The 13,262-nt window shown below is 41.5% G+C and overlaps 1 protein-coding gene across 1 annotated transcript in view; it reads right to left on the reverse strand.

Annotated features, from left to right (window-relative positions):
• IQGAP1 (IQ motif containing GTPase activating protein 1) overlaps positions 1–12,175 on the reverse strand; it is a 53,422-nt gene extending 41,247 nt beyond the window's left edge. The window contains exon 1 of the mRNA XM_009994281.1: positions 12,084–12,175. Within this exon, the coding sequence (XP_009992583.1) occupies positions 12,084–12,148 (65 nt within the window). The 5' untranslated portion in view covers positions 12,149–12,175. The remainder of the gene's footprint in view (positions 1–12,083) is intronic.
• Between the last annotated feature and the right edge of the window lie 1,087 nt (positions 12,176–13,262).

Consider the following 13,262-nt stretch of genomic DNA (forward strand, 5'->3'; position numbering starts at 1 on the left):
GGGGGGAAACTGCTACTCCCACCACCCCAAATCAGAGTGGATACTCTGCAGAAATCAGGAAGTATCCTTTCATATTCTGGAGAAGCACCAAAAACACTACTTGGAAAGGTATATAAAAAGGACCATTTCCAAGCCTCAAGTCTCACACTTTCATTGTGGTTCTACTCACTTTCTTTAAAAGCTGCAAGAAATCAGAGGACTGACTTACATGCCCTTTGACAGCACCTGAAATTATAACTGGAAATTAAAATTAGTCTCACTATCTGGTTTATTCACACAGTCACAGAACAGCCCAAGTTAGAAGCAACCTCAAAAGACCATCTGGCCTCCTGTGGAAAAGGGAGCCTAGATGAATCTAGCACCCTGTCCAGTCACATCTTGAAAGCCTCCAGTGATGGGGACTCTACCATATAACCTTGGGAGGTTACAATGGCTAGTTGTTCTCACTGCAAAAACCTCTTTTCTTGTATCAAGATGAAACCTCTCTCGGTGCAACTTGCACCCTTTGCCCCTTGTCCTCTCCATGCAGCTCCTTGTGAAGAGAGAACCTCTGAGCTCTTTGTAACTGCCTTTCAAGTACTAGAAAACTGTGATGTCTCCTCTGAACCTCCTCTTCTTCAAGGTGAAAAGACCTAACTCCCTCAGTGCTTCCTCACAGGGCAAGTTCTCCAGCAGTTTGATCATAATGGTGGCTCTCCTTCGGAGCCTCTGTTCACATAAGAAAGTCACCTGTCAGCTAAGCTGGCCACCAAACACCAGGTGATGCACAGCTACCTACCAGCCCATCTTGAGTTGGAGCTCCTTGCCATCTAACTTGGGAAAACAATAGGAAAACAGTTTATGCAAAGGCTGTAAGGCACAGAAAACAAATACAACCCGAAGGACATGTTAAGGGAGTAAGGAACTGAGTCAAAGTACAAGTTACAGAAAGCAAACCAGTTCAACAAGTTTTGACAGGAGTTCAGTACTCCATGTGAACAACTAACAAGTTTTAGGCAGTAAATGGATGGGGGTGCAGGAGGCATCAACTCCAAACACATACAAGTCATAGATGGTGGGGGCTACAGGCCAGAAGGGTCTGAAATCAGATATAAATCAAAACACCCTGTATTAGAGAAGCTTCCACAAAGCAGAGGATGCTCAGTCCCTCTGGTCCAAGTGAAAACAGTATTAATAACCTCAGAAAGTCTCATGGACCTTACATTTAGTACTTCAGGTATAGTGCATTTAAATGCTAAGTAACAATTTTTCAGTAAAAAAGTATGTCTAGGAAGTTGCTGCTTTGAGCCCAGTTTGGTCCGGAAAGCATCAGCCTCCTGCAAGCTTCTCAACAGCCTCCCACAGAAAGAGACCTGATACCACACCTTCCTTACTAAGATTATAAAAATGCAGTATTTTGTGACCTTAACGTGAGGAAATATGAACGTCTATTTTATAAACAGGAATGTAAATACTCTCCTAAAGGGACTGAAAAATCAAGCTGGTTGCCATAGCTTCTTGAATAGAATGTTCTCAAAGAAGCCTTTACTGCAAATGAAGAACTGTGGATCACAGACTGTTAAACTGGGAGAGTACTTTCAATCCTAAATGAGACACCATTACAGTGTGGAGTGCAGCCTCAGCCCAGGATAAGGGGAGCTTGCAACCCAAAGCAGATGGGGAGCCTGGAAAAACAACAAGGAGTAGTGTGTACCAGGCAGAAAAGGTTTCTGGGAACACCTGGCCAAATTCTGTACACAGACTACAAAAATAAACCAATTCTTCTGCAAACTGCTATTTTCCTGGGTTTTGCTGCTTTCCTCTCAAAAAACTTGGTTCTTCAAGTTCTAGAAAAATGCAAACAACTCAATTTGTGACAGACAAAACATGACACAAGTTTACAGATTCTGCACCACTACTCAGAAGATACTGTAAAGCAAGTCAAACACAGTCACCCCATGGCTGCACTTCCCGTCCTGCTTCAAACCTAGCTTCTCACAGTCCCAGGGACTGGAGGGCACCCTCAGGATCTAGTCCCTCATGAGCAACCCTCTTCCCTCTTCCTTCCAAGAGGGGCAAAAGTTTTCTGTAACATCACTTGCATTCCTTAGATCATTACAACCAAAGAGGACCAAGAGCTACTCAAACCCCAGCAGAGTTCAGATAGTAGCAGCAGGATTTATCTTACCCTACCAAGAACCTTCCCAAGGCCTCTAAAAGTCCACTCACTTTATCAAACCTAGAAAGACCTGAAAGGGGACGTGGGACCAAATAATTTCATGGCTTACCCAAGGACATAGAGGCAGTTCTGATCAAGCACCTCCATGAAGATAAATAGCCTGTAATTAGCATATGAGCTGTCTCAATGTATCATACCTGTTTCAACAGGTTCTCAAGTGGGTGTTAATGTAACTACAGAACTTGGGCAATTTCCATACAATGAGGCTCCCTCTTGCTTAACCATTTGCTAGGGCAGAGGATAAAGAGACATTTTCCTGATGCATTACACAGGACCTTTTACATTTTAAACCTCACATACTCACATTAAAATTAACACCTGTCACGCTTAAAAGGTGGAAATAAATGTGGAATTTCCAGATGAACAAGAGGAGAGCATTTCCCAGGTCTCCCAGGGTGGGGGAGGTGAAGAAGGGGAATCTGGGTGAGCAGCAACTTCTACTCCCTTTAGACACTGGGCATGAGGTCAATATGCTATCAATAAGATTTCCACAGAAGCCTCACATTCTTTTTTTTGCTACTGCAGCAGTTTCCACTATGTTCCCACTCTCTCACCAGCACAGAAAAAGATCATTTTTAACCCAGAATTAATTCTTCTATCAAATTTCATCACCTGACCACGTAATTTTTAGTAAAAAGTACCCATTTTACTGAAACTACCTCAAATTAAAGTAGTAATTGCACCTTTCTAATCACCCAACTGCTACAAAACACAGATCCCTCTCCTAGAAAAAGATCGTCAAACATTCAAAGCTACTACCATCAGCTGCAATTTAAAGCCAGGCCTTCCTTAGGAAGCCACAACAGTAAAAACATACTATATTGTCAGGCAGCCAGTCTCTCAATTAATGCTGTCTTGAAACTTTAAAAAGAAATAATCGTGTCATTAGCAAGGATTGGAAAAAATTAACATCAGTAATCTCAACTACCAACTTGTTTACTCTTCTCTAATGCAGGATTACCAAGGATTGTGACAAATTCCACAAGGGTATCAGAGTTTTCAATGGTATCATAGACCAATTTTAATCAGAACTGCAGTTTAGACACAGCTGGAACTTAACATTTATCATATGGCACATATTTTGATCTTACACTTGGAAAACATGTTGACAGTCTGGCTAACTGAGACTATGGGGAAAAGAGAAAAAGTCACTCTCCCTCTCAGACCAATTATAGATAAGCCTGAGGAAGAAGAACTAGCAACCCATCTCTCCAGAAATTCTTGCAAGAATACTCAATCTAATAAACAAAAATAGTAGAGCAGACAATTTTAAAAAATGACAAAACCTGTAAGGGTCACTGCTCATTTCATGACAGGACTTCCTACCATGTAGTGTGTTCCAGCACAAAAAGAAAACAGAACCTGGCACAGGAAACAGAGAAGGCATCAACAGTCAAAAAAGTGATCTTTATCAACCATGAGGAGAGCTCATTTCTTGGTCATCACTAAGCAGTGGTAATTTCAAAGTAAAATTAATTGCTTGCAGAGGTCAGAAATAGGTTTTTCTAATCTTCAGCTGGCCTAGAATTTCAAGACCATGACTTTTATTTTTGTGTACAGACCTTGCCAGCAACATCTTTCAGCTCTGGAAGTGGCAATATCAGAGCAGACCTGCCAAAGAGAAAGCCCTTTTCTCTGACTTCAGCAACAGGCTCCAGCTGCTCCCCTTGCCTCCTGGAGGGCCCTGTGTCCCAGCAAGAAAATCCAGCACAGCCCTCTGACAAAGAATGTCCCCAGATCAACAAACTGGTCATTAGAGAATATTTAACCACTCTTGACCAGTACTAACATAAATAAGAGTATTTGCAAGAGCAGGAATCTCAAGAAAGACAGTAAGAAACAACAGCCAGAAGCTGAAGAAGAAAAAAACTCTTACTGGAAAACATACATATATTTCTATCTGTTGGAATTATTTTTCCAGATATTGGCTGATCTCTCACTACTTGGAGCCTCAAAAAATCAACACTGGATGCTGTCACAGCATGTATTACTTAAGTACAGCCTTTTTTATTACTTTAAAGTAGAGCTTCAGCAAAGACCAAAAAAGTTTTTCTCTTCTTTTCAGCAGCTTGGAGGGCAAGTGGAAAGTAAAATAAGTTTTATCCACAAGAAAATAAATAGAAAATTTGCACCTGATCTACCAAAGCCAAAATGAAAAACAGATTGCAGCAGCAGAGACTCCAAAATGTTCATATGCTTCAGTTTTCAGCAGTTAATTAGCTTCACAATTCCTGGATATTGACTTTTTGAAAAACAAGAACCTATAACATAACACAATTGTCCCTCTGTTGAAAAGGACTTTCATTTTATCGGAGAGTAAGTTTGTTTGAAAGCATGTCTGACATGCAGTAAATGGCATCATCTTCCTCAAGCAATAGAGGTTGCAGTAACATCTTGCTCATGCAGCTGCTGTAACAGGAAAATTTGGCAAGAATCTGGTAGGTGGTGGAAAAGCTGCAAGGAGAAGGCAGCAGAACCCTGTCAAACTGACTCTGAGTGACCACAGTAGAACCACTGATCAGAAGCTGGAAACGAGCCAGCCAACACTCCTGCATCAGCCAGTCCATTAATCCTAGACAAATGAGAAATGATGGAATCACGGAATTGTCAGTGTTGGAAGGAACCTCTAGAGGTCATCTGTCCAACTCCCCTGAGAATGCAGGATTACATTACACAAAGGCTTTCAGAATTCCAAGCAGTCCATTCAGCACAACAAAACCTCAAGAAAGAAAAACCATCTATGTCCTTTTCCCTGAATCCCCACCAGGTTTGCTCACCTTCAGGGTTAATATTTTCATAACAGATCATTTGCTTTCCCCCATTTTGTCTGCACTGGCACACAGAACTTCAGACGTTACTGTCTTTGCCTGACAGCTCATCCCACAGAAACAAGGCTCACAGAGGTGGACAGAGGGACACCAGCAGGCGTCCAAGCTAAAGGAAGGCACCAACAATAAGCATTTAGAGTTCCACTCCTCAAAGAATATATTCAAATCCATGGGGGGGAGGGCAAGGTGGCTTCCGCAGTGGTGTAACCTCCTGGCAAACAAGTTGATCTTCAAGAGGTGCTCAGATCAGTGTGACATACTTACTAAGTTAGGTATCTTTAGAACTATTAAAATCACACCAGTAATTATCACGTAACAATCAAAACTATAAGTTGAAATATTCTGTTGAGCAAGATCTGTTTCCTGAAGCACTGTCCATTGGTTTCTAATTATTTTATCTAATTCTCTATCAAAAGCAGCATTCTTAATTTCCATTTCAACTTAATTACTTTTGAGAAAGCTGAAACAGAAATTAAAATCTTGGTCATCTACCCAGAAAAGAAAAAGCTCTTGCATTCAACTTGTGTCTAAAGCCAGTGTCTACTGAACCTGTAAGATGGCAGATGAGTAGGAAATACAGTTACACCCTTGTACCAACTAGGTAGAAAAATACAGACTTTTTTAAAAAGGGAAGCTGATTGTATTTGACATAAAAGCTGAAAACAAAACAGGTTTCACTCAATCTCATACAAGCACCAGAAAGCATCATGTTGTATGTGGTGCCTCCACATCTAGATGCTTCTGTCCACACTCATGTAGCCCTTCCAAACGACCGCATCACAGCTGAGGGAAAAGTGGCCCGAGTGACAGAGTAGCCCTTCCCCACTCCCCATCTGCAAGAATGTCTGAACCGTGGCTGAAAGGCTTTTGCAACGCTCAGTGTTGCCAATGGCACAAGCATGGCATTTTTTTAACAGATTGTACTACTAATCTTATCGGAAGAGGGGTCTCTATAGATAATTTCCTCTACATAAAATCGCAGACATTTTTAGTTCAATTACAATTGCACACTTGGCACAAATTCTCAGAGAGGACCAGAAGAGAAGACTTGCAGGCAGCCTCAGCTCTTAGTCCAGTTCATCTGAGCAAGGGAGTAGCCAGCCCTGCAAAAATCCCAAACCAATACCTCTCTAAGGTAACCCATTCTACCAACTCTGAGTAAATCAAGGAATCATTCAAGAAGATGCAAGTTCTGTCAGAGAGGTAACAACAGCAAAGTAAAACAAATTTATCACATCAGGAGTGTTCCTTTCTCAAGAAGTTCATGAGAATTTAAATGCATTTCAGTACAGTTTGTGAAGAAAGAGATGCAGCCTCTTAAATGAAGGGCCAGGAAATCAAGTGTTGCCCACAGCTAAAAAGTCCCAGAACATACTCATCATCCACAGAGACACTTCCAGTTCAAAAATACCAAAAAGCAAAGGATTAGGGAGTAACACACGCCAGATTTTTTCCAACTATTGAGGTACCCTCCCTGGCAAGATGCAGCTGAACCAAAGACCATATTAATATTCTGGCATTGAAAATCTTTTTTTCCCCCCTTTTAAAAGCAAGCATGAGGTTCCTCGTTCCATTGCAAACACTGCCAACAACTGATAAAACCTACCTCAGCTGCTCCTGTTGAGGGGGATCCTATCACGTTTGCAAAAACGATTAGTCCTGAAGAGCTCTCAGTGGAGCACCAAGTGCACAATCCTGAGGAACTTCCTTATCACATTTACAAAAATCTTTTTCAAGGCACATCCAACCATTCTGCTGCCAAAGCTAATTGCCTTGATCACTTACCATTAGAAACTAAATAGGCCTAAATGCTTGGAAGGTGTAAAATTACTGAAGTTTTCACAGCTCAAAACTAAGTTGATCTCCTGCAAATAAGCAACATTCCACAGCAGCACCTGGAGATCCTGACTGGTCATCAAGAACTGTTATGTGACAACTACTAACTCTGGTTATTTTGGGCTGCTCTCTTACTACATACAATATTCCTTCAGAAACCATCAAACAGCAAAACCCTGGTCTCTGAACTGAATTCCGTGCAAACAGCTGTTTCTCTCTTACTGGTCTGCCTTTCATTAGTATTTCCAGTGAGTCATAAATAAAGTATTCAGAATGAAGCAAAGATGCTGGTACTCCACCACTGTCCTCCCCCCACCTCTCTCCACCCACTTTTCAGAAAAATATAGTTCTGAATGTGCATTCCAAGACACTTCCAGGCCAGACAGCCACTCCCTGCAAGCTGCATGAGGTCATCAGAGAAACAGTACAGGAACTGTAGAGAAAATGTCTCCTGAGTCCTAACAGGAGCTGGTAAGAAGCCCCAGATGAACTGGTGAGAGCTACACAGCAGCTACTTCAATTTTCAATACTTCAATAATTTTTCAATATTGCTAATAAAATATTGTCCTATAATATCTAGGAATATTCATTGATAACAAGGGACTTGCAGCCTACCTAACAGAAACAGAAACCAAACCAAACAAAACCAACCCAAAACTACGAGAACATGCACACACAGAAGTCTCAGATCACGTCCCATCCAAGTCTGAAGACCTCATGACCAAGAGGAACACTTCCTTAGGTTCTACATTACAGGCTACTGACTAAATTACTGCAGATGTTTTCTAAACATTACTAATTCCATCTTCACATCTTTTCCAGCATGCAATGCTGTCCTGCAATCATTAAAGAGGATGTACATTTGGGTGTAAATTGGAGCATAGGAGGTTCAAGGTGAATATCCGAAAAAAATTTTTTACTATAAGAGTGACAGAGCCCTGAACAGGCTGCCCAGGGAGGTTGTGGAGTCTCCTTCACTGGAGACATTCAAAACCCACCTGGATGCGTTCCTGGGTGATGTAGTCTAGCTGACCCTGCTCTGGCAGGGGGATTGGACTAGATGATCTTTCGAGGTCCCTTCCAGCCCCTAAGATTCTATGATTCTATGAAAGAGGAGACTACTACGGTCTGATGGATTAAATACAGATGCAGGCTGACCTACCTAAGGCAAAACAGCTTTCACAGACCAAAACTACAGAATACATTTCATACCTAGGCTGTGAACAGTTTAAGACCTGCCTAATTATCTTCTCTTTTTCTGTTATTTGCAAAGTTGCAATAATTTCTATGCTCTGAGGCAATGCAATGAATTGCTCAGAAATCACTGAAGAACACTCAATGTAGCTGGGTTGCAAACACTCTGGACATAGGAATATGAATGCAAATAGAAATATCTTTAAAAGCTAAAAGAAACCCCATCCCACAAAGTCAGGTTTGTTGAAGGGGGTGTGTGTGTGGAGGGTTGCATTAGCTCAGAGATAAACCCAAAATCCTCACTTTTCTTTTTATTTGAGGGACTCCAGAGTTACATTAAGATTCTTGCTGTCTTGAGATTTTAAAAAAAGCAAACAAACAAAAAAACAAACTCTATAGTTTCAAAACCCATGGGAAACTTGCCTGTATCTAATTTGCAGATTAATTTAAGCAGGATTTAAATAGGTTATTCTGCACGGGATGTGCTTATCTGCTGAGATAAGAGATCACTGAGAATTGTACAGAAGAAAGTGAGAAAGCCTAATCCTGCTTTTCTTAGGCTACCTTGCGGGTACCCAGGTCTGCTGCAGCCCTGTTCCTGACACAGGCTCATCAGACACATATTTTAACTGAACTGCCTCAGTTTTTCCAAGTTTGGTTTAATAAGAGAATGGAACAAATGCATTTTATTGCTTCTGGAAAATCTCTCATTTTAAATACAGAAGCCTCTTGAGGTCATTGTGCAGGAGAGAACTATGGTATTTCCTCCATGAGCAGATTTCAGCTGTAGTGCACTCATCAAACAAGAGCTCCTTCAACAACTGGTATCTACACCTCTACAGACACTGATGAACCAAGCTGCTGACAGAATAAGCTTTACAGAGCCTCTCACCTGGCACTAACTCTGGATGAGTTCAACCTGTTCAGAAAGTGGTGTCCTCTACAGTTCTTCCTCTTAGTTCTTTAGGCACCCTACACCTCTGAAGATAAAGAAACCTGTTTAAGCAGATCTTGGATGACTACACCGCATTCCAAGACATGATCACATCCATCCAAACACTTTCAAACTACAAGTGGGAAACCAAGTAAGACCAGATTTTTTTCTTTAAATATTAGATTTCTTCCAGAAAATAAAATTTAACTGGGTCACATGGCAAAAAAAAAAAGGCTTATTTTTCGCTTAAAGGCACTGACTAGTCATTGTACTGAAAAAACTTGCTCCCCGCTTTCAAGAGAGAGAGCAGGCATGAGGGAGAGGGGAAAGCAATTCTTACACAAAGGCAAACAATGGAAAAGACCTTCAGACTTTACCGCACAGGCACAAAATATTAATTTCAATGGTACCATCAGTTTACACTAAGCCATCTTCCCATCTGTCAGGAAGAAGATTAGCACAAAACCACTGACAGTGCACATCAATCCTGAAGAGATGAAATCAGCAATAAGGAGCAAGCAGCATCCTTTTCTTCCTTGGTAGGAAACATCTTTTACAAGAAACCCCAAGAAGCAGAAAAATCCCACATGGGCAGATTCCATCCTGATCCATACAAGAAGAAACAGGCTGCTCAGGCCCAAAGGAAGTTACACAGTTACTGGAAGCCACACGATCTGGTCCTAGAAAGCTTACACCATGCTAGAGCATAGCCCAGAATGAAAACATTTCCTTCTATCCTGGGGAAAGGCAGGGTACCCTCACCCAGCAAGCCAATAAGGGGTCAGAAGAGCCCACAGGGTCCTAGTTTCCAACCTGAAGATCCTAACATATTCTACAGTGAAAGACAAAGCTTGAGAAAGTGCTGCCAAATTGTTAAGTGCCAATTTCATCATGAAAATGCCACAACACGCCAACAAGTAATCCATGTAGGAAAAAAGCCTATCACATAACACAGCTGAAGAACATTATAGTGCAACAGCCTGAATTCCAGATAAGGACCACAAAATAAGTTATTTTGAGTTACTTCTGTTCTAGGTAAATACATACTTACCCATCTGTGAACATATGCAGCCAAGTCACAACAGAACAAAGAACTACTTACAGTTCCACCTGCACTACCACAGCTTTCTGTATGGACTGCTCTGATTTGGAGCCAAGAAAAAAACCCAAACACACAAAAATACCCAGGCCAAAAAAAAAGAACCCAACACAAAACACCACACCTGAAGTATTAAGCAACACTTATTCATAAAGTGATTTTTATCCAAGAAAGAGGTATTTGGTCCAAGCATGGTACAGAAATCTCCCTATTCACAATCTTCATTTTATCTCCAATTTTCATTTCAATTTTTCAGGATCTTCACCAGCATAGGTGCAAATTCTACCTCCCTTTCTCCAATACCAAGAATGAGACCTGTTTCACAAGGCTGCTGCGCTTTAGTAACTGAAGTAAAACCCTCATGGATTGAGGGTTGGAAAAGGGGTATTTGAAGCTCTGAAAGCAGACCTTCTGCTTAAGAAGAACATGGCTGTCTTGCTGGGGAAAACTTACACAGATATACCCAAAATTCATCACCCAGCCAGTGGAAGAGAGTTTTCTGGCTCTTAATCCATATGATCTTTTGAAGGACAAAGGCAGACCCAAATATTAAGTGACCCATAATAAAACATCCTGTTGACCATTTAGAACATGTTTGTATGCATGCTCCATACTTTTCTACTGCTGCCCAAGTTATTTTCTGTGGCACACACATTGGCTGATCCCTAGATCTTTGTAGGAACAAGGAAAGTCTGAGTTCACAATACATGTCCTGACTAATTACAAAATGCAAACTGAAACACCAGCCCCCCCAGTGTTGGAGGCAGCAAGAGTCACCAACACAAACATTTCATCACCTCTTTTTTCTTTTATTTTGTCCTTTAAAAATTGTCTTTGGTCTCTATCTTGGCTTCAGAAAGCATTTTAAATTTGAAGTAAAAAATTCAGTTCATACAAAGGCATTTCAAGATCCAGCTGTTGTGAAGGGAGGCAGTGGACAAACTGGTCTTTCTCATTCCTATTCTCCAGCACACAGGACTGAAAAAAATACTTAAATAATACCAATGGTAAGACTTCATGCATTCATTTTTAATATTAGTTCTTTTTCCTTTAATAGCAGATACATAGCATCTACTGTGTTCTGATCATACTTTAATTGTCTGAATTAATACAGCATGCTTACATGCTTCTTAAACATGGAGATGACACAAAAGCTGCACACGTGCTGGAGGACAGGGATAAGAGCAAAATTATTTCAACATATTAAACAAAGGTTAGGAAAACTCAAATTCGGCAGGATCAAGTGAATGGTAACACACTCAGGAAAACATGATAAAACTGTATAAACATAGGATGAGGAACAAATTTCAGCAACACACCTTCAAGGAAAAAGGCAGCAACTCAGCAAAACTCTACCACCACATCCCACTATGCACATCTAGGCACCGTGCAGGAAGGTGCGATACCTGCATATACCAGAGAGCACAAATTAATGGCCCCACTGGAAAACTCTTCATTGTTTTGGCAGTGCACTTCCAGAAAGACATGGAGCGAGTGGAGAGAAGTCAGAGCAATTACAGATCTACTAAACAGGACCCACAGAGAAACATGCAAGAATTAGGTTTTCAATCTAAGAGAAGGTATGTGCAAGGGATATACACTGCTACAATTTAAATTTGTACAATGTTGCAGTTAAGAGGAAGAGAATAACCTGTTCTTCACATCCATTGATAAGTATCAACACAAAATTGTATCAAGACATACACAGGTTAGAGAAGAGGGAGAACCCGTCCAGTGCTCGGAATAGTGGAGCACTAGAGAGTCCCTGTCATAAAACCTCTCTTGAACACATTCAATAAGAACACCAGGGATTGGCCGGTTTTTGTTTGGTTTTCTGCTTTTTTGTTTTTTACACTAATCTATATGGCCAATAAGAAACACAGAAAAGGGATAAGCTGCATCCAAGTTATTCCCGTTACCAAATATCACAACTTCTTTTAAAGGACCAGCAGCTTCAAATCCAGTAATTCTTACCTCTTTGCCTCCTCCAGATGACAAAGGTATTCATAGGCCACGTTCTGGCGCCGTCTTTCATCCATTTCCTCTGCTGTCAATCTCTCGTTATCCAAGACAGCTGCAAATAGTCAAAACACATTCTCAGGTGGTGGAAGATCGAATGTAACTGAGCAGGTATACCAAAAAACAGATCCAACCTTTCCCACAGAAACTCAGCACAGGTTTTATTTTATTCAGAAAAATGAAGAACCAAATATAACTGCTCACAGAACTTGCCATCTTCCCTTTTTCTGATTTCCCAGTTTCACTGTGATACACCTTTTTCCACCTTCCAATTCCTTAGAAACAGTCCTTTGTTTTCTCATTTTCTTCTAGCTTTGACTTTCTCATCCTCAAAAGCACATCAGCACCCACATGTCCCTCCATCTAGCCTCTCATTTTCATAATCAAAGATTTAGGGAGGACTACAATACATATTCACATCAGATAATGCCTTCCATATCTTTATGGTCCATCTCTAGAAAAGATGGAATTACTACTCACAGCCCTCATCTAGAAGGGAATCATTCAGATGCACAACCTGTGTGTCATCTTCAGATCAAGCCAAGGACCTACTGTGGGTGTGTGGGGAACGACAGGGCGTGTGTCTAAATCTTCCAGATTGTGCACGTTTAAAGCCTTGGTGATAAAACCCATTCTTGCCACTCTTACAGCTGAATTCCTTATCCACGGTCTTGTGTCAAAACAACCGACCAATCGGTGAGCCCACAGCTTTTTAGGTTTTACAGACCAACTTGACAAGTAGGAATGTCTCATACCACTATTAACCAAAGATTAGTTTACACCTAAAATGCCTTTGACAAGTCTATGCAAGTGATAAGGTATCAACTGCAGCACCTGGGACCGAACAAGACCTTGGTTCGAACTGCAGAGTCTCTGGGAGCACCGCAAAAGCACCTTCCTCATCACTCCAACCCCACCCAAAGTTGACAGAGCTGAAAGCTGTCCCAGACCACGGGGTAACGCCTTCCAGCAGAGAAAAATTCCCTCCCGACTGCCCAGCTCGATCCTTCCTCCCCTCCTGGGGGGCGAGCTGAGCGCGCCCCGCGCCCGCATCTCCCCCGCAGCACCGTCCTTCCACGCCCGCTCGTTTGACGTGGCACCGGAGCACAAGCGAGCACGTCTCAGGGACCCCTC

Source organism: Chaetura pelagica, unplaced genomic scaffold, assembly GCF_000747805.2.
Source record: "Chaetura pelagica isolate M959 unplaced genomic scaffold, ChaPel_1.0 scaffold233, whole genome shotgun sequence".
NCBI lineage: Eukaryota > Metazoa > Chordata > Aves > Apodiformes > Apodidae > Chaetura > Chaetura pelagica.